At 40.2% G+C, this 26592-nt stretch overlaps 4 protein-coding genes and 1 long non-coding RNA gene across 6 annotated transcripts; 2 read left to right on the plus strand and 3 right to left on the minus strand.

Annotated features, from left to right (window-relative positions):
* Positions 1-12434: 12434 nt before the first annotated feature.
* On the minus strand, positions 12435-13210 carry LOC123257179. Its single transcript, XR_006507167.1, has 2 exons — positions 12972-13210; positions 12435-12813 (listed from the first exon to the last, which is right to left on the minus strand). It is a non-coding gene; the product is annotated as an uncharacterized LOC123257179 (long non-coding RNA).
* Positions 13211-13328: 118 nt separating this feature from the next.
* LOC6506528 (adenosine deaminase 2-A) lies at positions 13329-26213 on the plus strand. Of its 2 annotated transcripts, none has more exons than XM_001957671.4 (4): positions 13329-13445; positions 23952-24898; positions 24967-25149; positions 25207-26213. In XM_001957671.4, the coding sequence occupies exons 2-4, from the start codon at positions 24044-24046 to the stop codon at positions 25840-25842; spliced, it is 1674 nt and encodes a 557-aa protein (XP_001957707.1). In that variant the 5' UTR covers positions 13329-13445; positions 23952-24043; the 3' UTR covers positions 25843-26213. The 2 variants fall into 2 exon arrangements, with proteins under 2 accessions (XP_001957707.1, XP_014764803.1); XM_014909317.2 differs by having other exon boundaries at positions 13333-13445; positions 23948-24898.
* LOC6493417 lies at positions 14617-17919 on the minus strand. Its single transcript, XM_014908887.3, has 16 exons — positions 17626-17919; positions 17288-17561; positions 17201-17230; positions 16976-17005; positions 16797-16916; positions 16701-16739; positions 16455-16634; positions 16291-16389; positions 16190-16225; positions 16089-16121; positions 15991-16029; positions 15841-15936; positions 15579-15764; positions 15450-15513; positions 14966-15396; positions 14617-14912 (listed from the first exon to the last, which is right to left on the minus strand). Exons 2-16 carry the CDS (start codon positions 17375-17377, stop codon positions 14808-14810), a joined length of 1578 nt encoding a protein of 525 aa, XP_014764373.1. The 5' UTR covers positions 17378-17561; positions 17626-17919; the 3' UTR covers positions 14617-14807.
* On the minus strand, positions 18036-19825 carry LOC6493416. Its single transcript, XM_001957673.4, has one exon. It carries the CDS (start codon positions 19501-19503, stop codon positions 18217-18219), a length of 1287 nt encoding a protein of 428 aa, XP_001957709.1. The 5' UTR covers positions 19504-19825; the 3' UTR covers positions 18036-18216.
* On the plus strand, positions 21013-23340 carry LOC6506527 (adenosine deaminase 2). The gene is made up of 3 exons (XM_001957672.4): positions 21013-22105; positions 22301-22483; positions 22541-23340. Exons 1-3 carry the CDS (start codon positions 21143-21145, stop codon positions 23156-23158), a joined length of 1764 nt encoding a protein of 587 aa, XP_001957708.1. The 5' UTR covers positions 21013-21142; the 3' UTR covers positions 23159-23340.
* Positions 26214-26592: the final 379 nt, after the last annotated feature.

Genomic DNA, 26592 nt, shown 5'->3' on the forward strand with positions numbered 1-26592 from the left:
CATTGAATCATTGTAATTTTGGATCATTTATTTCATGCTTTTCAGTTAATATTGATTACCAGAACATTCTCGGCCGGGAACTTTCGGCCATTGGCCATAATTAACGGATAATTTGTGGCCCAAAGAACGGCGTCACATGGCCAGGCCAAAGCTCTACAGCAAGGAGGGTGGTAAGTCCTGGGCGGGTGGCATGTGCCTGAAAAACTCACTAATTAAAGTCAACACTCGTGACTATGACCTCATTACAGGCAAATCTGCCAGGCAGGTGGATGGACGGTTGGACGGATGGGCGGTGGTCACCTGGTGATTGTCTTCAGGTTGCCTTTGACTCTGGCTGTACACCCGATACTTTTTTCAAGTTCATTAGGGTAATGAAGCAGCCACAGGCACAGACCTAGACCTCTGTGAGCCAACTTTTTGAAGCAAAATGGCCGAGAATAAAGTGGCGTGCGCTTTACTTTATGGTCCTCATAACCATGTGCCCGCTCCTTCCCATCCGGTTCCGCCATCCTCCATCGCCAGTTGTTGGCTTTTTGCATAATGAATGGACATAAACATGAAGCAGGCAACTACAAAAACCAACAACCAAAGTTTTTTCCACAGTTTTCTAAAGATAGGAACAAGTTAAAGGTAGAAAAGTATATAGAATAAAAAATTATAATTAATCGAAAAGTATTTTACAATCTTTCCACTGAAAAACAAAATAAGATTAAGGCTTCTAAACTTTTTTTTATAATGAAAATTAAATTAATAATTTAAATTTCCCTCTGTGTAGTACTTATTTCGGGTGCACATGACAGCTTCCTGCTCGCTTCCATTTGGCCATTCTGGTTATTGGCCAGATATAATTTTAAATACATATTATATTTACTTAACGCCATTTCCTTAATTAATAAGAAACTTTCCGGGCATGCTTTCACGAGCTTAGAACTTATCTTGAAAGTTGTTTGGCCAAAGGGAAATTACTTTTGAGGAGCCAACTTTGGCAGTTCAGTTTCAGTGAGAAAAGAGTTGATATTGGGCAGTGTTTATAAACTTGAATTTAAAATTGGTTTTCCTTTGAGAACCTCAAAATCATGTTTACTAAATTTATCTTATCATTCGAAGAAAACTCTTTTATTTAGTCCTTGAACCCTTTGATATCTGCCTTTCTCAAACAGAAACGCTTACCCAGCACTTAGTTTGTTGAGAAAGACAAGGCAGGCACTGAAATTTCTTGAAATCCATCATTTATCAATATATTGAGGAAAATTCATTTCGAAATTGCTTACTCAGAAATCGGATATTTATATGAATTATTGCAGAGCCGAAACAAATTTTGAGCTGCTTAAACCGGATGCAGATGACTTTGATCGGAAGTTAAATTGACTCAAACGATTGCGACCGGAGCAGATAGGAATTTGGGCAAATGATTTCTGGCATATTGCTTGCTTATGCAGTTTCGCAGCCCAAACCATCACCCATCACCCATCACCCACCACCCACTATCCCCCACATATCGGAGGTCATATTCGCTCATAAATATGCACATTTGATGTGATGGAAAATTTGCAAATGAAAAACGGCCATCAATCAGGGAAATAACAGCCGTCCAACAAGTGGCAAGCTGCCATTTCCCAGGAAGTGCACCCCGGCGTATACGCAATTTCCATGACTAATTAATGCCATTCCAATGTGGCCATTATAATTGAAAAATTCAACTTAAACATGGTCGATTATTTCGGAATACGTTTCACTATTTTCCACCTGGGGGTTGCGTGACAAGGTCAGAATGGGGGGCTAAACAATCGAATTCAGCATTGACATTGGGGGTCACTTGTCACCGGTGGCCTCTTTGAATAGTTTAGTTGGTCAGGCTATCATTATAATTGTACAATTTTAGTTTGACCTCTACAGCAAAACATTGTAAATTTAATTGCCTTTTTTTTATCAAGGTCTGATTTAGTTTACTTTGTGTAGCAGTTTTATGTAAAAACCTCTAAAAAATCAATCTTTTCTAAGCCAATCTAAGCAGTAATCCAGTTTCCAACGGCCAGAACCAAAATGTAATTACAGGTAATGTTTTGTAATCTTGTCAGTTCAATTTTCGTAACTCGATACAGATTAAAGTTATGCAATTTTGCAATTTATTTTATACAAACTGACCGAAGGGTGTATCCTTCTGGGAGAAGGAGATGAAAATGAAATATAAATAACATCATATTGACCCGTCTGGTAGATATTTTGTGTCAGCTTGGTCTGAAAATATTTTCAATGCACAGAAATATTTTATTTTGTATTAAAAATATGAATATGTAATATTTTTAGTTTGTTTTTGAATAATTTCATATATAAAAAATATCATTGAAAGAAAATAGCAAAAATATTCATAACTTTCTGCCATCAAGTTCTTATTTTTCTCTACACAAAGTTTGTACTTTAAACCTTTCATAGAACCTCTTTGGAATGCTTTGTTCCCTTAAAGCATTAAATATAAATTAGGACCTGGAAGGACTGACTGGCCTCTCGTTCGTGTGGGGGGCGTGTCCTGTTGTAGGTCAAAGGCAAGGCGAGAACTAAAGCCAAGTACGATATCCTTGCATGCAAATGTTGCTTTTGACAGGCAAAGGATAATAATATTGATTGTGGGATTGGCCAGAAGGTTGTGCTCTGTGCAAGGATATACGTAGGTGTATTGTGTTTACAGTTTGTTTACCCTGTCTTTTACCTTTGTGCTCTTTCTGCGTTTCCCAGGACAACGAAACGACACTGAGACCCCTGCTTGTCTGACTGTCTGTCTTGCTTTTCCACTTTCCTACAATGGTACGTGCTCTGTGCCATTTCTAATGGCTTTTTAATTGAAGTACAGAACTCGATGAATAAATAAAAGATAGTTGCCAAAGCCTTTGTTTGTCCTCGCTCCTTGTTCGAGGAAAGAAAGTGTTGAGGAAGCACTCAAGCAGACAACAACGAACAAAAAAAAATAAAAATTGACAAAGTTTGAAAGTCGGGTAAAAAGGAAATTTTCTAATTGAGTTAAACTTTCACCCCCGTTATGAATATGGAAAACTTTTCTCTTTGCATGTGTCTGCCGCAGAAAGTGCTTCCAATCGAATGAATTTCCACGAGGCGGTCAAAGTTCAAAAGTCTTTTCTCGGCCAATAAAAATCATAGCTCTTTGTGGTAATTTTTGTGGGTCACAGTCCCAAGATGTGAGATTACATTTTCTAATTAGAGATTCATGAAAGTTTACTCAGCAAAGTAATTCAATAAATGTTAAATCTTTAAGCAAATAGATTTAAAAATAGGCATTTATTTTGTTTATCAAGAAGATGTAGTTTTGTTAACATTTTATGTGACCACAAAACCAAAATAAAACGCAATATTTGTCCTGCTTTTTAAATGTATTTTGCGGATGTATTTCTCTTTCAGCATTTTTCCGTCCGTCTAATTAAAACAAGTCACGTACATTGGAAATTAAAAGCGGCCAACATATTACTGACCACAAAAGTTCAGAGCCAACTTGCTGTGTACCAGTTCAATTTCATTTCACGCAGCTGTGCCTTGATCGCCAATCAAAATGGAATTGTAATTAAATGCCAAAAAGTGGCATAATAATTCAGATGATGATGGTGATGCTACTTGACGCCCGAGATGAAGACCGAAACCTTGTAATTTGCAACACGATATGGGCCGATGTGACCACTGGAATGACCAAAAATTCCAGCACTTTACCCACAAGGATAATAGGGTTTCCAGAGGACAGCTCTGGTTTCCAGTTGTTAGCCGTAACGAGATGTAATTACCATTTGACAGGATTTACACAACCAGAAAAGGGATATATATAAAAATTGTTATTTATTTTATTTATTAATAAAAAATATTTCTCTCTGTAAACCATTTAATGAGGACTCATTTGGGACTGGTCGGCAAGTCAAAGCAACTGCCAAAAGTCACCACTTCCTTGGTTGCATGGTTGCGTGTCTGTGTGTTGGCCTTCTCCGGCTTGGGTTGGCTTGAACTGGACTTGGTTTTGGCAACCACACAGAACTACTATTTTGGCAGGAAACCGCATCAACACGTGCTACCCCCAATAACTATAAAAGCAACAACATAAGGAATGGCAACAATCTGACGAGTCCTTTGTCTTTATGTTTCCTGGCAAACCGAAATGCTTTGTCTATTTCGATTTGGTTAATTATGTGGCAGAGGAAAGTAATATATTTGCTTTAAAGATTTTTAATTTTATAAATTTTAAAGAGAGATCTTTGTTTGGCCACGAAACAAACTTATAATACTCACAAATTTTCAACTACTTTGGCTGCAAGTTTTCGAATAAAACGGTATAACATTGCACAAGCAGACAACAGCAAAGAAGCCAGCTGCACTTTGCCAACTTTCACTTTGCCAAGCTGTCGATAAAGATGTAGATCCCGCCCTTTCCCCCCGCCCTTCCAAGGAAACTTGTTAAATAAGACTTCTAAATTCATTTGCTCCATACGCAACTTAACACCGAGAAAAACGTAAAGCGGCATCAAAAACTTTTTGGCCATCCGGCCACAAAAAAGTGTAGAAACAGCAAAAACTCTTCAAACGGAAAGTTTCAAGGCTCAACACCGAATATTGAGGTTACTTCTATTTTATTTCTAGCTAAGAAGTGATTTTTTTAAGGACTCGAAGAAGCTAAGATTTCACCTGAAAAGCTAAAGTTCTCTCTGATTGTACTTTTTGATTATAAAGCCGTTTTGAAAACAATATATAATCCCTTTAAAGGGTATAAAAATGAGCAAAACACAATAAACAACTTCATGAAATGCTTGTGGCTGCAATTCAACGTTGTTGTAGACTGTGTAAATATCCCAAAAAGTCCCAAAAAGTTGTGCACTGGGCTGCAGCTTAAATAAATAGAAGGTTGGGGTGGCATTGAAGGCATCACAATGGTCGCCTGGCCACCTAGAAGTATGCAACACTTTCGCAAGTTCCTTTCCGTACCCTTTTCTTGATCCTTTAAAACTTTTGTTTCTTGTGCATTTTCATTAAATAGTGTTGTTCGCCATTTTTTTGTGTTTTTTGTTTTTGCCGGCACTGTACTTTGCATATTTTAACTGCTTATGGCTCGTTCTGACACGCCTTCATCATGCCGTCCTGGAGGGGAGCTCGTGGCAGGACATTGTACTAAAAAATAAACTTTCTTTTCGCCACACCCCCGTGCTGCCCGTGCTCGAGCTACTTTGGCTGGAAACTACTTTTGTCTTGATTATTATCATGTTGTGGGGGGTTGTCATTTGTTTATTGTTCGTTGATGTGGGAGATGCGGGAAAATACGCGCTCTGCTTCGGATGGGGGCAAAGTATTCAAAGAAATTAATTTCTCATTTCATACCTTACTTGGAATTACACATATTTGTTTAAACTTAAGCTAAAGACCATGTTTTTTCATTATTTTAATGACAATTTACTTAAATGAGGTCTTAAAAGGGAGAGGTTTTGTGGCGAAAATATCTTAAAAAATTTTAATATTTTAAATAAGTGTATGTATGTATTTATGAATCCCTCTTCTTAAAGATATGAAGGCCTATTTTATACGTGCTGAACATACATATTTTAAAATGATTTCCGTAGTTATTTTAAATGAAAAATGTATGAGTAGGTTTTAAAGATAAGAATGCCTAAACTTAACTTAGCTTGTCAAGGATATAGAACCTTACCCTTTGGCTCTTATTATTAAATCTCAAAAAACTTGAACATTTAATATTTCTCCCAGTGTAATTACATAGTAACTATGACATCACATTGAAGTTACAATCATTGGGAATGTAACTGGCAGCGCGAACAAGAAATGTTTCTCCATTTAGTTTCGAGAAGAACAATCTGCCGGAGGAGCAAGTGCATTTGTTCGCGATGTAATTTGTTTCATTGCCAATTGTCTTGTCGTGTCCTGGGTTCTGACTGGCTTTTTATGACTTCTGCCAGCGGTGGCTTTTATAGCCCAGACGCGACCACTCCCGAAAACCCAGAAAAAAAATAGAAACAGACTAAAGTCAAAAGTCTGACTGTCTGAAACTCGTGTCTCCTTGGGATTTCCCGCCTCCTCTAAGCCAGCTAACTCGATTTGCAGCAACTGAGCCAGGCTTTTAGGTGTGGCCAGCCAGGAGCTGCTGCTTTCAGCAAACTTAATTGGCTTATGAAGTCAATCCCCGAGTGTCGCCGACGGGTCCCTTCAGTTGCTGGAATAATTATTACAAATAACTATTCGGCGCGTTCAACTGTTGCACAATTAAGTGTCGTTAGCAAAAAATGCACAAGCATACGGGTATTCCACACTCTACATGGTTAGATCCTAATCCTCCAGGGACTTCCGGTTACTAGGTGTTTGCTATGTGCTCTTAATTAGCATCAAATTACTTTTATTCACACTCCAATGCGTGGGGGCGTATGTTGCAGCTTCATTCCCATCTCAGTTTAATTTTTCCTCTGCCGGCTCGGAGTGGAAATGAATTTGCGAAGCTCATTTATGCTTAATTAATCCAGGCGATTATATAGGCATAAATCACACCATGTTAAGGAGCTTACATAATTGAAGGTAATTCTATGAATAATGGACAAATATTATAACCACGGTTCGATACCAAAAATTAGTTGCCAGGACTTTGGAACGCATGCTTAAATAATTTTATTCCGCTAGAGAATCGGTAAGAAATGGCCTTAGATGTAGGCCTTCGTTGGGCCCATATTGTCCTCCAAGACATTTTCATTATCTTTGAAGGTGATACCAATTTTGTTCTCAGATTTTTATGCAGAAAGATGAAGAATCGGCCAACAAATCGTTTAAGGTCAAGAATCGTATTAAAAGTGGCCAAGATATAACCATAGAAGGGGGCCATATAGTGGCTCCATGCAAAACTCATGATTTTTGAAGGGGATCCCCCAGAGAAATTGAGAAAAAATCTAGAAAATATTTTGTTTCGAGATTTCGATGCAGAATGATGGAGAATCTATCGAAAAATCGTTAAAGGTATTCCGCTCAAGAATCGGATTAAAAGTGGCCAAGATATAGCCATCGCAGGGGGCCATATAGTGGCTCGATGCATCACTCATGATTATTGAAGGGGATCCCCCAGAGAAATTGAGGAAAAATTTAAAAAATATTTTGTTATTAGATTTTGATGAAGAATGATGGAGAATCTATCTACAAATCGTTTAAGGTATTCCGCTCAAGAATCGGATGTAAATTGGCCAAGATATAGCAATCGCAGGGGGCCATATAGTGCCTCCATGCATCACTCATTATTTTTTAAGGGGATCCCCAGAGAAATTTAGGAAAAATTTAAACAAATATTTTGTTATTAGATTTTGATGAAGAATGATGGAGAATCTATCCAAAAATCGTTTAAGGTATTCCGCTCAAGAATCGGATAGAAAGTGGCCAATATATAGCCATCGCAGGGGGCCATGTAGTGACACCATGCCAAACTCATGATTTTTGAAGGGGATCCCCTAGAGAAATTGAGAAAAAATCTAGAAAATATTTTGTTTCAAGATTTTGATGCAGAATGATGGAGAATCTATCTACAAATCGTTTAAGGTATTCCGCTCAAGAATCGGATGGAAAGTGGCCAAGATATAGCCATCGCAGGGGGCCATAAAGTGGTTCCAAGAATCATTCATGGATTTTGAAGGGGATCCCCCAGAGAAATTGAGGAAAAATTTAAAAAATATTTTGTTATTACATTTTGATGTAGAATGATGAAGAACCTACAAATCTTTAAAGGTATTTCGCTCAAGAATTATTTGGAATCAAGTAAGTGAAACCTTTTTAAAACATGTGACCTATACCCGTTCAATTACCTAATACCTTACCTTGATAGATTAACTGGACTTCTAGCTAATTTCATCAACATTTATAGGTATCGACGAAAAATTACATCAAATCGAATCAAGGACACTATCACGTTTTTGGTTGAACAGATTCAGCAGGGCAACGTGTCGTATACGCAACATTTAAGCGGAAAAAGCAAATTAAGTTAAGAGGAACTAACTGCTGACAAGCGACTGCATATGTCAAACTAACAAACTAACAAAGTTAAGGCTGAACGAGAAAAGGGGTGGAACAGGATATAGTGCACTCGTGGCGTAAGAGCCGTTTTTCATTAACGATGTACGAAACTAAATTGAAAAATTTGATTAAAAAGTTTTTTCGCCGCGGCGGCACTGGCAGCGGCAAGAAAGTGGATTTTCAAGTACGAATGTGAGGGCGTACATTTAGGGTGTAAATGAGTATTTCTATTTTAGGGGAAGAGTTCCTTTAGAGGGCAACGGAATTCTAGTTAGTTTGGCTTTACAAATGTTTTAACATCATTTTATTTGCAGAAAGCAAAAACTGCTCGACGCACTTCAGCTCTAGCTTGGATGGGTGTACTGATGGGTGTATCTGTGTGTGTGTGTGTGTGTGTGTGTAGGTGGCAAGTGGGCGTGGCTGGCATTAACACTTGTAGTGTCAGTGTCGCATGTCGCTGCATACGAAGCTGTTAAACTAAATACACGCTGTCTGGGTTCCTGCATCAGCTCACTCTCAAGTGTTACCCGCTTTCCCAGCCACCTAACTACATAAACACCTATATGTGTATTATATAAGCAATATACGTCGTATATATATATGTATATGCTTGATGGTATGTGTGCGCGCTTCCGCTCTGCTGCACCCACTAACATTCTGACACCCATTTCCCCGGCAAACCACCTGCTTTGCATGGATTCTATTTCAGATATTGCCACAAGGGTGAGGCGAGTACGCAATTAGAAGTTGCTCAGTTTTTTTTTTTGTACTATTTCTTGCACCGCCACTCTGCCACTTACACATGGTATTGCGGTTTCTTTGGCCAGGTTGAACACAACATATTGTAGTTTTTGTAGTTTGTCGCGTTTAAGGAGACTTGAGCGCAAACTTCATTTAACAAAAGACTCTAAAAAGGTTGAAAGACAAAGTAAAATATGAGGAAAGGTGAGTAATCCTTGAAATGAAAGGAATAATTAAATTAAATTCTATACAACCCTCAAGTGAAATGGGGATGTAAAAAGGAAAGCAATCGATTCCTTAAGATCCAACACCTGTGATTTCTTTTGAAATAAATCCGCTTCCGTTATAGACAAATCAATCTGATATTTATGGCTCTCCAACTGAGTGGAATGGTGAATGCTCCAGCCATACTTAGCATACTTATTGGGGCATTTGGTGCAGCTGCATCTTCCTCTCGTGCTCCTCTGACTGGCACAGCCATTTGCATCGGTGTGGATGTATTATACATGATGCAAATGAAAAGCGGAAGTGCCAACCAGGCGGCAAGTGATTTTCGCGGTCTCCTTTGGCGACCCGGCGTGGAGAAGTCAGTGGGGAAAGGACATAGGCGCTCATAGACTGCACCACCAACATTTGTGGTTGCATTTTGTAAGCCCACCTCGTCCCCCGACCCCCTTGCATTTATTACGCATGCAAAGAATGCAGCAAGGAGCGTGTCGGTGAAGACGAGGCTCTGGCGTCTGTTTGAAATTCATGACTTGTTTAGTGCACATGCCGCATAATGTTGCATGCATTTTGGGCGGTTGGCGGTGTTGCCACGAGTATATTGCAGCTGCCACTATTTGATGTTGTTGCTGTTGCTATTACCCAGCACTGGGCGTTGTTGTTATTACTATTGTTTCTAAATGAGGAGAACCGCACAAATATGCAAACTCCGGTACCAATATTTCGAAGCTGCAACTCATAACTGTAAGAGCTTTATTTTTGGAAGACTTTTTGAAGTTTGAAATCATTAAAGTGTGTGATGTTTGGTGATAGAGTTTCATGAAATTTAAAAGTGTTTCTTGATTTAAAGCTTAAATTATCTTCAAAATAATGTCAAATTCAACGGAAGTTGTCCCCAATATTCAAAGATAATAAAAGGTATTATTTTACTCCACACTCATGCCTCCTGGACATGTTATACATCTGACGCACTGTCTGCGTTTGTGAACATTTAACCCCACAGGACTACTTTTGTGTTTGTGTAATATTTATGCATTTTCGCATAAATGCCAAGCACGGGTGTCCTGTGCGTGGGTGTGTGGGGGTGTGGGTGTGTGTAAGATGTGCATTCATTGCTTCGACTTGTTTTGCATGCTAATTGCCCCTCTGCCATTGAATGAATGAGATGAAAACCAAACAGATAAACACAGAGGCAACACATGTGTCTGTTATAGTCATAAATTGGTTGCTGCACTTGATTATGTGCGAAAATAGTTCACACAGCACTCTCTCTAAACTAATTTAAATGGTTATTTTTAAGACGAATCCTTTCCCAAACATTCAGTTTGCTCAAAAAACATTGTTGGTCCATAATAAAAGCAAAACTATTGAGTATGAAAGATGAAAAATGTTCAAATTCGATTGAAAACATTTTCATTCATTCATACATATATTTTTTTTCTGCCCTGAATTGGTAAATAAAAACCAAATGAATTCCATTTGAATTTTTGGATTTTTGTAAAATGATTTTCGTCTGCGCTCAAAAGTATGCAATCTAGAAATAGCGAGTGTGAAAAAAGTGCAGTTTTCATTTGGAAATGTTTGGAAATTTGCTTGGAAATGAAATGTTTGCTTCGGAAGTGCTACAGGCGAAGGGCGCCTTGTTGCATAATTCACTGCAGGCGGTGTGGCGTCGATAGTGCGGTGGCAACATGCACTGGCAACATGCAGATCTTTGTTATGTTGTGTAAGCCCCATCCCCCCAATCCGATCCGACCTACCCCTTTCTAGACTAATGGTGCTTTGCATATTTCATCATATTAAGTGCCAAAACAACGCATAATCAACTTCTCTTGTGCCCCATGCTGCCAGGCAATGGTGCCTCATGTTTCTCATCTCGTTGGTAGGAAGCACTCTCCGTATAACCGCATTAGGCCGCCCAAACAATTCCCTACCGCAGAATGTTGCAAACTGAAATTTCTCCCAATCATTAATGTACCAGGGCTGACCAAGTTTCCATCGCTTTTCCACTCCCTGTTGCCACGCCCACTTTTGCCCCCTATCGAGTGCACTAATTATACTGCTAAACAATTTCGCATTTCGGGCACTTTTGTTTATGCGACTAAGCGAACTCTGAATCTGCTTTGCATGGTGCCCCCAGAATCCCTCAAATTGGTTGCGTAAACATTTGTGATAGTGGTTGGCTTAAATGGCGGGGGTTTAGAGCTCACAATTCCGGTGTTGCTATTAAAATTTTCGAATTAAAAAAAGTTTAAAGAAAGTTTAAGAGCTTGAAGAACAGAAAATTCGTATTTCTCTGTAAATTATGTGACTACACATTTTATTGTGATAATATCTTAAAAAATGTAGACAGACAATAGAAAAAAACATATTAAAAAATTAAATCATCAAAATCACTGACTAAGAGCCTATTCGCACTTAGTCCATTCGTTTGAAATAGTTTGCATTTTTATTGAATTAAAAATTGAAAACACCACTTTCCAATCCACATCCGATAAATACATACTTATGAATAATACTTATCATATTTTATTTTCACAAGGGAAGCTAGGAAAATACATGGGCTTTTGAAAAAATATTTTGAGAAGAATTTATTCCTGATACTGGTAATTTTGCGGTCGAAATAGCTGCTCTTCCTCATTAAAAGCAATTTCTGTTTACCACCCAATTAGGGCCGTGTGCATCTTTAGAAATTGATTTATAACTAGACTGCTAATTTTTTTTATGAATGAATATACATAAATATTCAAATATAAACGTATCTTGCACACGTGTCGGATTCGCAGTTCTTGGAAAACTCAAATATAAATATAGATAAAATGCAGTTAAACGAAGCAAATGCCCAATTGAAAGCAAAATGATGTTGATCTTGGAGCCCCTGCCTCTATCATAGGGATGACTTAACAGATTTACCCAACATCATCTTGCAAATATTTATAATTTTTTTTATAATAGATAGTTGAGGGATTTAAGCAGTCAGCGATGAAGAATGAGCTTGTTTTGTTCATTTTGCATTCATTACTCAGAGCTATGAGGGTTCTGATTGATATTTCCTTTGGATAGAGAGAGGTGCTCGGGCAAAGGGAAAATTAAGCCCAGAGATTAGTCTATAAATTCACACCCTCATAAGCTAGGGACTATCTATTAGCCCAGAATTCTGAATCAGCTCCTGCAGGAAGTCCTTTACAATTAGCATAGAATGCATTCATGATTTTATTTATGGCCTAGGGTCTGTGGGGCTTCTTGGCCGAAACTATTGTTTACTAGCTCACTGTTTACCTTCAATGTTTTTAGTTTCTGTATAATTTTCAGAAATAGACTAGGTCTAAAAATATATATTTTACAATTTTAGCAATATGCAAAGCTTTACTAGTCAGGCCATTCATTTCTGCCATTCAAAAAACCTTTGTTGTAAACAATGTAATGGGTGAAAATTTTCGTTTAAATTCGAAATGCAACATTGAATTTAGCCAAATATTTGCCATGCCCGATAAATTTTGAATAAATTGATCTTATTTATTCCAAATTGCAATCAGGTTGTTGATTACATTTAAGAGAAAAAGCACACTTTTCGCCTCTGACAAAATATCACTAAAATTTTATTTCTTCATGCAATTGTGGCTGCTTCCCCACATCTGTTAAGATTTGTTTGTTCTTGAAATCATTGTGGGTGGTCCAAACTTTTAATTTCCTTTTCACTCATTCCTCAATCGAATTTGTTTATAAAATACAAATGATTGGAATAAATAAGTACATTATCATTCGTGAAAAATTATGTTAGGGGAAATTCTTATTTTTAGATAGATTTCTTGGCTAAAAAAAATGGATAAGGAATTCAATATTTGTTTGAATTATTTGAAATGCAATTTTTAGTGAAAGAAAAATGAATGGAATATGGAAAGTATAAACAGTCAGGTAGTGCTATTTTTGTTTTGGCCATAATTTATTTGGTAATATTTCATTCGCAGTACCTCTAAATTGTCACCAGGTAATGCCAACCATATGGAAAACATTCGAAGCGACTCTCGCTCTCTCCTGCCCCATATCTTGCCGGTCTCTTGGAATACAATTTCTGAGTGCATTGCCGAGTGAGTGCGAGTCCGAGGGGTGTCAAGTGGACAGCTGTTGGGGACCAGCATTATCTATAGTTTGAGGATTTGGGTTTTGGCTGCCCTTTATCTGTTTTCTTTTCACACTGATAATGCATGAATAAAGGAGAATTTTGAGCTTGTTTACCGAGTGCGTCATAAATGGAAGTCCGACGTCGAAGTCGACGCCGGCTATATAACATCATGATTATCGAGGGAGGGTCGAGTTCTCGGGTTCGACTTCGGGATCGCTGGGATCAGTCTTTGGGTCGCGCGCCGGGCGTTCAGATCGCCTCCTCGAAGAACTGCCCGTAAAAATTCAATTTAAAGTGTTATCCAGTGTCTGTGTTTCTTGTGGTAAATTTAATTAAATTTGTAACAAAAATAATATATCGTAAAATAATGCTAATTAAGAACAGCTTTAAACAAATTGATTAATCGCATTTAATGATATTCGATACAAACAGAAATCATGAAAATGAGCCGCAAAAAAAGTCGAAAAAAAACAACGTGAGAGTTAAAGTCGCATAATTGATTCATTTATGCATATTCAGCGAAAAAAAAATATTTATGAGTATTCGCCACTTTAGGCCATTTAAAGCCCATTGTTAACAACAACAGTATCAACTTCAAACGAACTGCGCATTCAAATTAATGCCCAATTTAATACTGACTTTTTTTATATTTAAAAAAAAATCAAAGATATAGAAAGAGAGAGTGGTCTTTGTTGGAAAAGTTGCCGCCAGCGACACAACAGCTGATTTTTATTTATAATTAATTTGTTTTTTATTTTCTAACGTAAGGCGGACTCTCTTAAGTCATTATCTATTGTGTCTCTTCAAATAGAAACTATTTATGTGTCCAAGAGTATAAATTCTATATATTATATAGTATAAGAAATGCGTAATATTATGCTCTGATAGCCCGCAGACTTTGATCTGTCGTTGTCCCAGTTTTCTTTGTTTATAATGCATTTTTTTTATCAGCTCCAGAAGTTTTTTAATATTAATAATTTATTTCTAATAAAATTCCCTGTTGTAAGAGTCATTCCCAAGAATAATTTATCCTTGAACTTGAAATTAGGTTCAAATGTTTATTGATTTCCGCCAGAAATCATTCTATTTTCAAAATTGTTTGGAAATATTTATTTTTGTTTGATGTCTTTAGTGAAAAACATTAAGAGTTTGTATACAAAATGTCTGGCTGCCAATTTGCTTGCAGATCGAATTGGAAACTACGAAATTTATGACCCGCTTATTTGGCCAGAAGTCCGTAAATAGGGGTCGTTAAATTATTTCGGTAGGGTCTGACGCAACGCCTCCGAAGATTTGCTTGAATACGATCCATATAGATTAACAATTTCTAGTCATTTAATGATTAGTCAGATTAATTGCCCTGCACTTTCAAACTTATCGGTCAGAGTCATTAATCGTACGAGGTGATCCCACTTGGAACAGTTCAAGAAAAAACTGGAGACTTCATTACCCCAGACCAATCCATATAGTTTCGAGATTACCCGGGTACTTTTTTTTTCGAAATTTTATTACATAGAGATTATAGGTTGGGGTTTTATGAATGACTGCTCGATAATCCAAAAGGGTATGCTATAATGAATGAATGCCAGGCCTTTTTTTCCAAAAGCTAACTCTTATTTTCATTACACTACACCACAATTACTGAAAAATATATTACTTCGATCAAGCAGAACTTCTGATCCGATCAATTATATGACGGCTGGGTGGTTGCATTGTAGAGGTTCACCTTTATTTTGTCATCGAAGAAGTTCGTCTCCAAGGTATTGACTTCCGCTTGAAAACCAGAATCCTAAGAAGGATTATGAATAGAAATCCGTAAAAATTGTGTATTTGATTTCTTACCGTCACCCTATTTAATTCGTGGAACTCTGTCTCGGCTTTCAGAAAGGCCGCCACGCCATCATTGACTTCCGAATGGTTTTGGGCTTCGAAATAGGCATCTATATCATCGAGTTGTATAGGACCAGCGTGCTTGGGTTTCCCGTCTTTAGTCTTCTCCCTGGTACCGTGTTGTCGTTCCCATTCCTTTTGCTTGGCCTTGCGAACCTCGTCCCGTTCGATGTCGATTCTCATCTTTATGGCCTCCAGCATGGTGATGGGATCCACGGGATACGGCTTGGAGGGAACTGATCCGGCAAAGGAGATCTCAAACGCATGCTCGTTGAAGTTGCCCTGTCCATTGAGACTCTCCTGTATGGTTCCCGGGCAGAAGCTATCCTTGACCAAGTACTGAAGGAAATCGGTTTTTGTTCTTTCGGCAAGGCGGTCTTCGGCTAATAGAGATTTAATTAAATTATATTTGAAACGATTTTAATTTAAAACTTACGAGATTTTCCATGAAATCTTGTAGAATGGGAAGCCGTCTGTATCGCCTTCTCGATTTCAGTTTGCTGAATCATAGAAAGGTTTTTAAAAGAATGTTTTGTGAAGGGATTTATGACCCAAAAAGCCTTACACTGAGACACGTTCTTCCCGATAGAGCCTGCGACATTTCCATATAAGTTTTATGGGGTCTTGTAGACGAATTTGGTGATCTTGCGGAAGTGTTATTCGGCGATACCTTTCCACAAGCAGAAGATTTATTACTACGACAGCAGGACTGAGCTTGTGGCTTTGACATTTCAGGATAATAATTGTCTTGCTATTGTAATAAAATAGGGAATTAAATAAAATTTTAACAGGTTTATTTAGAATTAAATTATTAAATAAAATCTTACCCCATAACTTTGATCTGAAAATGGCTGTCTCCTTGAACGTGGATTTCTCAATGCTTCCGGGGGCATCATGTAACTTGTCTCATTTATAGTATCACACTGGAATTTCTCAAAGTTTAATATTTATAGATTACATTTTTCTATTCACCTTACCTTTCTTCCTGTCTTCCTTACCATCTCAGGAGATCCATACTATATTGTACATAAATAAATAAAAAAAACCTTTTATAAAATTATGTCCTAAAACTTACCTGACATCTTCTTGGCATTTCAGGAGATTCACACTATATAGGATACAGAATGGGATACACTTTAATAAAGAATTCAACTAGACTTATTTTATAAAACTTGCCTGCTGTCTTCGTGATTGCCTCGAATTTGACCTGGTCTATATATTTAAGAGATAAATCACAAAATTAATATAAATTTTTATAAATATATAATTATTCTTACATTTTGTGACATACAGTAGCTGTTACTCATTCCCTGGGGTTCTTCTTCTCTATGACAACGTTCATTCCGGCCAACCATGGTGCTATTTATATCGGGTTCCTTCCGAACATTCTCAGTAAACATTTATTCAAACTAAACTATGTTAAATTAGTCAGAAAACTTACGAATTTCATTGCATCGTTGCTGGATCGCCAATTTTGGTTGGATGGTTGTTGGCAGCACTGGCGTTGTGGCATTTGTATCCTTGAGGCAGCTGCTGAGGATTCATCCCAATTCTGGGATGCTGTGGCATTTCTTACAACGCTCAGGGGGCAAGGTATTCGAGGTGGTAAGCTGGACTCGCACTGTTTTTAAAATACATTTAATATACTAAATTGTAATAGGAATTGCATTTTTGCAAGGCGACTTACAATATTACGACCTTTATTCCCCTTCCCCCTTGGTATGACCTGAAATTGTATATTTTTTTTATTATTTTTTTTTATAAAACTTATGCGACTACCTACCGTGTTTACTCCAATATGATAATCGAATTTGGTTGGAGGGGCACTTTGGGATCGTACACTATAACGCTCGTTTGTACGTGTTCTTATATTGTTTAAACAATTTCGCGACTCACAGCATTTCTATTATTGTTTTAAGGTTGGTTAATTCATATTTAATTGTTTAAGAAGGGTGTACTTACAATTCCATCATTTTTACTACAACATGATGGCTGGGGAAGAAAATTGTTCGTTAATATATAGGTTTTTGAAAATAATAGAGCTATTTAACAGTAGTGAGAAAAATATTACAAGAGATTGACGTTTCTTTAGCAGCTTCTAGAAACACTTGGAAATTCCAGCAGCAAAAGAAAATCTATTAATCTATTGCCAACTTTGTAATGAAAAAAATAAAATATTAATCTTACTGGGCCATCATTTTTGCAGCAGGGTGATTGCTGAAAGAAAGAAGTGTTACGACTATAAAAAGTTGGATTATTTAATTAATATTTTACCCCATGATGCGATGTTGATGGAGCATTCTGTCTGCTGCCCTCCTCGTAGGGCCGACTTCCTTTAGATGACTCGAAAGGACTTCGTGGCATTGAGGAGGAGCAATTCCCAGGATCTTGGATGAGATTTTGGCAGTCGGCGCTGTTTCCGGTATTGGTGGTAACTAATGCGTCCAAGCAGGAATCAGGCGAGGTGGAGTTTGCTGTGCAATTCTGCTGGCTTCCCAGGAAGCGTCTCAATGCCACAAATAACTCATCGGGGAGCAGAACAGAGCTTCTACAATAAAGTGCTTCTGTCTTAGTATTCTAAGGATAATGATTAATGATAAAAATCCACTTACAAAATGCTAACTTCGTCGCAAAACAGTTTTGCTGATTATTTGAAACCTTCACAGAATTATTTTCGCTTTTTCTTCGGTGGCTTTGGTGTGTCTGCTTGTGGCGGGTGTGAGTGTAGGTGTTGGGGTGGTGACCAGTAAATGTGTGTGTAGGTGTTACCAAGACTTATTTTTTCTCTTCAGGCCAAATGCAAAATTAATCTTGCATTAACCGTTCCAAAATGGAGTTAGCATTTTATCGAAAGTTTGAAAGATGTTTAGGTTAGTTTTTGAAATTTTTTGAAAAGGAAATATGATCGGCACATTGAAGGAGATGAAATTCCAAGCTTATTTGTTTCATTTTTCGTTTAAAAATAAATATTTAAATAGGCATGATATGTTGGAATATGCTGAAGTAAAGAAAAGTCACGAAAATCATTTTAAAATATATATTTATATTTATTTTATTTGGTTTATAACATTTTCAATTATTTAGTATTTGAGGGAGAATCTCTGCAACTTCCTCAGCTTAAGAGATTCATTAAATTTGCTATTTGTTCCGGTGCAATCCTTTCCCATTCAATATCCTTCGACCGACCAAATCCCAGATTGCTGTCATCTCGCCGGGATCCGGTTCCGTTGTTCATTAGGCAAATGCAGCAATTCCAGCTCCACCAGAGCCAAATCGTTTGTTTCAGCTATATCCGCCTCCGCATCCGGATCCGTCAGATGGGCATGGGCATGGGAATGGGCTGGGGGATGGGGATGGGGCGGACAGGCGTCATGCCAAACGGATGTGCCTGCAGGCCGCAGCAAGTGGGTGGCTTGCATTAGGAATGTGGGCGTGGCATGCGGGTTTCGCGTGAAATCCAATTCCCGCAAGCTGTCCGCTTGGGTGGCAAGGAAGGGCAGAAGTGTGCGTCGTACCACCTGCGGCCGCTGCGGTAGCCACTTGATGCTACCATCCGCGACATCGTAGTGCACCGTCAGCTGTGAGTGCCAGGCGAAGCGTTGCAACCGGAATAGGTTCGCATCCTGGCCGGCGGACAGCAGGCTGCCATCCAGTTGACACTGCAAACGGAGCCCCACAATCTGACAGTTCCGGCCCCGAAGATGCCGGAGGCACATGGCTAAAATCGCAATGCCACTGGCGTTTGCTTTGTCGTCATCATAGCCAACGTCGTCATCATCATCATCGTCGCCAGGGTCCAGCGAGTGGCAAAGGAAAGCCGTCAATTGGCGTAACTTTGGCAGTTGAAATACCTCCGGAGCATTGGCCCTCCAAACGCAGGCTGGCAATTTCAGGATCTGCAGTTGCTGGCATTCGAATCTAGCTCTGGGGCTGAACTCCTCATCATTTTTCGGGCAATTTCGCAGCTCGAATCCTCGGAGGTGCTTTAGTTCGCCGAACACCAGGCACAAATCTGCAGCCTTAATACCTTCACCTTGCCCCAAATTTAAATCCACCAAATTGGGGCAGACTGATGGCAGGGACTGGATTAGCCATGTATTGCTTTCACGGAAGCTAAGCCGCTGTATGTGGTTGAGAGGGTGTTTCCGCTTCCGGTCTAGCCACTTCCGGCTACTGTTCGGCAGGTTAAGCAAGGCCTTTGTCCTCCAGGACATGTAATCCAGAAGTTGGTTCTCCTCGTCGTCACTGAGGAACTTTAATTGCCGTTCCTTGCGCCAATCGAACTGATTGGCGTACTTTCTCGCCCAGATCCGGAGCACCAAGTGGCTGAGTCGCGCCTCCTTCAGTTGCAGCAAACGCAGTTGGTCGCCCAGCGAAAGATTTTCACAAATTAGCAAAAGACAATCATCGTTTAGCTCCGTGAATCCTAGTCCCAGTTTGTTGGGAGTACTTTCTGTGTACTCGATGGTTAGAGTTGTCCTGAAACGCATCCCGAATCCACTGGATCCCTGCTGATCCGGTGTCGCTGAGTCAGCTCTCTCGACTGAGGAACAAACACAAAAAAAAAGAAATGACAGTGGAAAGCGCGTGCCACATGTGGTGGGTTGATAGGTGGATGTGTGTGATGTCTAGATATCTGCACCCCCGTTGCGGCTGAGTCCGAATCAGTGTCGCCTTCGGCGGTTGAATGCCACTGCAATCGCAGCTGGCGAGTGCGTGCAACCACTGCAAAGGCGACACTAATACCATCAAAAACTCACGCACACATCAGCACTGAAACTGAATCCAGTGATTACACAGATCCCGTTGCAAGTAATCGAGTACAGTGGTATATGTTCCTTTTTTGAGAAATGGGGATTTTAAATGGAATTTATATTTATTGTAAATTAAGTAGAGGATAAAAAAATTTAACAAATTGACTTTTAAAAGAGTTTTCCTAAATAATATTTTGGAAAATACATTAAATTCAATTGTAACTATGTAAAAATATATCCTTGGGCCTCGGTTTACAAGTTAATTAAACCTTGTTAATTAATCTGAAACAATACACATTCATGGCATTATATTATATAATATATATTATATGTATATATAATATATATTTTTGTATTCCTGTGAAAATAAAGAGTGCAAATTTAAAATTAATTCTATTTTCAATTCAAAAGAAGGTCAGGTGGTGAATAAAATATTTTTTTTTTTACCCAATAATAATAAACCTCTGCCCACTGTGCCATTGCACACCACCCCCTTGGCGTTGCCTCCCCTGGTGGTGTTTCCAAAATAAGTGCAACCCCTCGGCGACAACACTCGACTCTGGAGAAGAGAGCTATCAGAATGGGGGTTTCTCTTACTGAGCTCTCTCCGATAGAATTTAATCAGTCTTCAGGTCCAAGACAAAGAACCAAAGATTGAAAAAGAGAACCCGGAATCGGGTGTAGAAGGGTCTTATTTTTAAAAATAAACACACATGTGGCCAAGGCCAAGGCGATGATATGTTATGGAAGTTTTACTATTTCATTGTTTTGAGGTGGGGAGGTCAAAATTCAAGTGTCCCGAAAATAACAGAAATCTGGATGGAAACAAATCAATGTTGGGTTAACCTGCGATTATCTTGAGATCATAAATAGAGAGCTGTCAAAGCTGGTAGCAGATAGGACTTTAATGGAACTTTATTTACGCAATGTGAACAAATTGATAAAAAGAGTGATTGAATTTGGTTGCAGGGTAAAGTTTACTAAGGAAATAGATGTATGATTCACTATTTTTTTATAAATAAGAAAGATTTTACTATAAACTTGGGCATAAGTGGGTTTAAATAGAAAATTAATTACTATTTTCTGAATTGTCCACTAACATGGAAGATTCTATAAATATTTTGAGTTGGTACTTGTAGAATAAAAAAAGGTCTTTAGGCCAAACTCTACCCTTATTTATTAAAAAGAACAAATAGTCTTGTACTTCAGGGAGAGCTAGTGAAATTTTTAAACCCCACGAACCCAAGAAATATCAGTCAGATACATGATTTCCTAAGATAAAGTTTAGTTGTGAAGTAATAAATTACTAAAATTATAAACAGTTTCGGCGGAAAAATTTTTCACAACATCCTCCAACCCTTTCGGTTTCAAAATTATGCCCACACTTTTTGAAAGCCTACTTATTGCTCCACCACCAGCTCCAACGCCACCTTCTCCTCCTCCGCCAACTCCAACATCGCCAGAAACTGGAGCTCCGCCCGCTTTGCGGGTCATCCATCTGGAGACGGAGCAGAACGATGAAGAGCGCCGTCGCCAAATTTCCGTCAATAAATACGGCGGATTTTGTGTGCATGCGATTATTGCCGGAATGCTCTGCATCATGCTACTGGTATTGTTCTGTGCGGCTCCCATAGGTCAGGATGATTTGCTGGACAAGTCAACCGCAGAGCGGTTAGAGCGCCAGCGGCGATATTTCGAGGCCAAGGAGGAGCGTCTGCGCCTGGGCGGCCGGATGGAGATGAGTCCGCTGGAGGAGGTGGCCAATGGCCGGCTAATGGCTGTCAAGATGGTGGACGACGAGGTGCACAACCTGTGGAAGAACTACCACTCCCAGCCACCTCCGTTCCTCCGGCATCACAACATTAGTGAGACGGACCTGTACGGCTTGTTGAGGAGCATGCCCAAGGGTGGATTGCTCCATATCCACGATTCCGGGATGATGAGAGTCGATATACTAATTGGGCTCACCTACCAAGATAGTCTGTGGGTTTGCGTTAATGGGGACCAAGGTTTTGAGGACTTTAGGTTCTCAAAAACCTATCCACACATCCAACCATCAGGGGACGAGGACTATCAGTGCACCTGGATGCTGCTGAGCAACTTCTTCCAATACGAAAATCGCACCGTCTATAAGGCCAAGTTACGCGAATGTCTCGTCGTCCGGCCGGAGGGATATGCCAGCTCCTCGGAGCTGGCCCGACATTTGCGCCGGGCTCAGAGGCTTATCCACGGCCTGGTCACCTATTATCCGCTGTGGTCCAACTTTCTGGGCTGTATGCTCCAGGACTTTTATGACGACGGAGTGCAGTATGTGGAGCTGCGCTCTTCGTTACCAATCGTGAGTTATGGGTCTGGTTTGGGATTGATTTTTGGGAAATGTACGAATTTGTTGGGGTTTTGAAAACGTAGTAGCTTAAAGGTTAGGGATTAATTCTCATATTTAAGCATTATAGTTAAGATTAAAGTTTGATTTTAATCCATAAACCTTTAGGTAATAGAATTACTAAATTAACTTTAACTTAAACTACCTTAGTTGTATGATCTTGAGGGAACAAATTTTACCATTTTGGATACGGCAAGTTCCATGATCAATGCCGTCAGAGTATTCCAGAACACGCGCAGGGACTTTATTGGGGTTAAGCTGATCTATGCCCCTTCAAGAGACTATAATGATAGTCGTATCGATCAATACCTGGAAAATGCACGTCTCCTGAAGGTAGTTTTCAATCCATTTCCTCCCTCTAATCAAAAACTACAGACTCTTGCCCAATAGGCCCACTATCCCGACTTCTTTGCGGGCTTCGACCTGAACACTTTTGGGGACGAGTGCAGTTTGCCGCTTTTGGGAAGGGCCACCCAACTCCTGAATGTCGGCAAGAACATAGACTTCTACTTCCATGCGGGCGAATCAAAGTGTCCGGACAGCTACCGCCCGGATGCTAATCTCATAGATGCATTCTTACTGGACAGCAAGCGTCTGGGCAATTCGCTAAATATTCCGCTGCATCCGGAGATCATGAAGGCCCTGAAATCTCTGCAAATAGCCGTGGAACTGTGCCCGCTCTCCAATCACTATCTACAGTTCTTCAATGATTTCCGACAGCATCCGGCGGCTTATTTGATTGCGGCTGGCTTTCCGGTTGTGATCGGTTCGGATTATCCCTATTTCTGGAACTCAGCCCCTCTGACCGATGACTTCTATGTGACGTTTGTGGGCGTGGTCAGCGGCTTTAACAATCTGCGCGTTCTCAAGCAGCTGGCCCTGAACTCCTTCCTCTACAGCTCTCTCAGCCACAGTGAGCGCCGGATGGCCATGGCCAAGTGGCACTGCAGTTGGAATCGGTGGATCAAGAACTTTGTGAACAATGACAAATTCAAAGACGCTGCGTGAAAAAACGATTCTGGTTTCAACCACAAAGTTCTGTCCGTCAAAAATACGATTAACAAAAAATTGAGTCAGTAAATAGAATGCGTCAAAAGTGAAATGAATTTTTCCTACATGAACAGTTTGTTATATTTATTATAAAATCTAAAAAATAATCTCTACTTTAATATAAGTACCCATTTGAATAACTCTTTTTTTTTATTCTTTTACTTTCCAAGTCGAGTCGGAAATAACATTTCATAATGTTGATAAGGACTTTGAGATTAAATTTTAATTTTAAGTGTGCAATGCAAAATAATTTATAGATGGCTACAAGGCGTTTATTATTATTAGCTTAAAATATGTGAAAGTCATTTTCAATGGGCTTCAAAGAAGTAGAACTCTTAATAATATTTTAATCAATTGGTTTTCTGACCATAAAATCGTTTATGAATCGACAAAAAAATGTTTTATATGCATTTTGGGACTTGGGCGGCTTTCCGGCTAATAAAGTGTGCCAAAAAAGTAAAAATAAAAGTAACAAGCACTCGAATGTCAGGGCTTAGCCCTAATCTAATCTTCGGCGAGCCATAAATCAAGATGCCAGATTGCCCGATTGGCGGCGATTAGTGGCTCTCAGGGCGGGGTGGGTTACGGGTTGGCAACCCGTAGCTGGAGTAGCTTCCCCCGCACGCGCAATTATCACAAAAATTACTGTGTACCTATACATATAGAATAAATAAAAAAAAATATTGTTGAGATCCAGGCGAACGCGTGTTAAATCAAAGATAATGCTAACCACCTCAATTGTTTCAGATAGAGCCGAAATCGGAGCTCTTCAATTGCCGTGGACGTCAGTCGCAGAGCGAAACTAGTCGTGATCGGACGGAATACGGAACTTAACTCTTCAGCATGCTGCCCACCGCTATACGCCGTAATCTAATCGCCGGGCTCGCTTTTGGCCTGTGCGTCTGCCTCTGTTTCGGACCCAGTCCGGCGGAATCACGCACTCGACCAAAAAATTTGGTTGATAGGAAGCTGGTGACGATATACGGCAGTACGCCCCATGTGGAGGCACTCCTCGGACCCGGCCGTCCCACTCCGGACACATACAAGACGTTGCGGAACGCCTTCTTCCGGTACGAAGAGTCCAGATCATTGGGCTATGACTTGGAGCTCACCGAGCGGGAACAAAAGGCCAACGAGACGATCATGCAGGCCAAGTTGCAGGAGTACGAGGAGGGCTTGATCGCGCCGCATCTCTTCAAGCCAGCCCAGCACATCTTCGACGTTCTGGACGGCATCCGGGACACCCGACTCTTTCAGCTGCTGAAGAAGATGCCCAAGGGTGCGGTGCTCCATGCCCACGACACGGCTCTGTGCAGCACAGCGGCCATCATCAAGTTGACCAAGTACGACAATCTCTGGGGCTGCCAGCAAACCGGCGACCTTGAGGTGACCAGTCTGCGGTTCTCCAAGGAAAAGCCCGCCGCCCTGGGCAATTGCGATTGGACCCTGATGTCGGAGATTCGGGAGAAGTACGGCTCGGATAGGGTGGATGAGTATCTGGCCGAAAAACTTACCTTATATCCGACCAAGAAGTTCGAGGACAACAACGCCGCCTGGTCAACTTTCATGGAAATCTTTAGCCTGCTCGATGGCCTGGTTCTGTACGCTCCTGTCTGGAGGGATTACTATTACAGTGCCCTGCAGGAGTTCTACGAGGATGGAGTGCAGTACCTAGAGTTCCGTTCACTTCTACCCACGGTAGGTTTTCCCAAATTTCTTATTTAATATTTTAAGTTTTATTTAATGCTGAATTCTTTATTTTCTAGTTGTACGACCTTGAGGGTACTACGTATACTCCTCTGGACACGGTTCGCATTTATGTGGAGACTCTGGAGAAGTTCAAGGAAGAGCATCCTGACTTTATAGGCTCCCGTGTGATTTATGCTCCCCTTCGTAATACCAATTCTGAGGGAGTTTTGGGTTACATTGAAACTCTGAAGCAGATCAAGGTAAGCTAAAGGATGTGCGAAGCTATTAAGTCCTTTTCTAATCACCATGCTTTCCAGGCCGAATACCCGAACTTTGTAGCCGGATTCGATTTGGTGGGTCAGGAGGAACTTGGAGTGCCTTTGAAGGACTTTGTTGACGAGCTGTTGGTCATTCCCGAGGACATTGACTTCTACTTCCATGCCGGGGAAACCAACTGGTTCGGCTCTTCTGTGGACGAGAATCTGATCGATGCCATCCTGCTGGGAACAAAGCGGATTGGTCACGGCTTCGGACTGGTCAAGCATCCCGTGGTGCTGGACATGCTCAAGAGACTGAATGTGGCCATTGAGGTGAACCCGATCTCCAACCAGGTGCTGCAGCTGATCACGGACTTCCGGAATCATCCCTGTTCCCACTTCTTCGCTGATGGCTATCCTGTGGTGATCTCCTCAGACGATCCATCCTTCTGGAAGGCCACTCCCTTGACTCATGACTTCTACATCGCCTACTTGGGCATCGCCTCCCAGCACTCTGATCTGAGGCTGCTCAAGAAACTGGCTCTCAACTCGATCCAGTACAGCTCGCTGTCCGGAGATGCCCAGTTCGAGGCCCTGGAGAAGTGGCAGACCAAGTGGGATCAATTCATCGCCGATGTGAACGAGGAGGCCTCCAACCAGGGCAGTTCGTCCCTTCAGCTGCAGAAGATCGATTGACTAGCACGGGTGGTGGCAGCGTTTTCGGTCTTAACTCTTCTCCTTTGGCGCTAGTCTGTCCTCGTCCTTGTCCTTACAATCAACCGCCTGCTGCCACCCACCATCCCCCATCCTCCGGCTGCAGCGGATCCTCCCACATCAGAGTCAAAGTCATTTCCATATCCATAGCCAAATAGCACATCCAATATCTATCCGCATAAACTTCTGTTGTAAGCCTATTGTTATGGACTAGTCTGGTAGTTAGACCTAAGCTCGAGCCTACTTTTCTGTGCACCCAAGTGATTCTATTCCGGGTCTAAACCTAAGCCCTTCTCCCGATTGTGCCCAAGAAAACGAAAGCAATAAAGAACCCGTTTAGTCGTAGCCGAAAATTTCAGGATGAAGATGACTGGGCTTAATCGTAATGAGTCTGCTGGCCAAGAGATTTGCATTCATTTGGAGATGCCAAAGTGAAGTTCATAATTATTTATTCAATATTTTAAAGTTTAAGTAAATAAAAGGTCTTATTCTTCAGAATAGTAATCTCTTTTGTGAAGTTTCTTTACTATTTTCTATTTTTCTTACCACACAAAACATATTCCAATAAGACCATTTCTCAATCATCCAAAACAATCTTTATTTATCGAACTCTTCTCCGAATATATGAGTCTATTTGTGCTTCCATCGAACCCATAATCTTCAATTTGTAGTCACGCTGCCATCTCCTCTCCAAAATCCATGCAGTATTCAAGGCTTTCTCCGCATAAATCT

This window comes from Drosophila ananassae, chromosome 2R, assembly GCF_017639315.1.
Source record: "Drosophila ananassae strain 14024-0371.13 chromosome 2R, ASM1763931v2, whole genome shotgun sequence".
Taxonomy (NCBI): domain Eukaryota; kingdom Metazoa; phylum Arthropoda; class Insecta; order Diptera; family Drosophilidae; genus Drosophila; species Drosophila ananassae.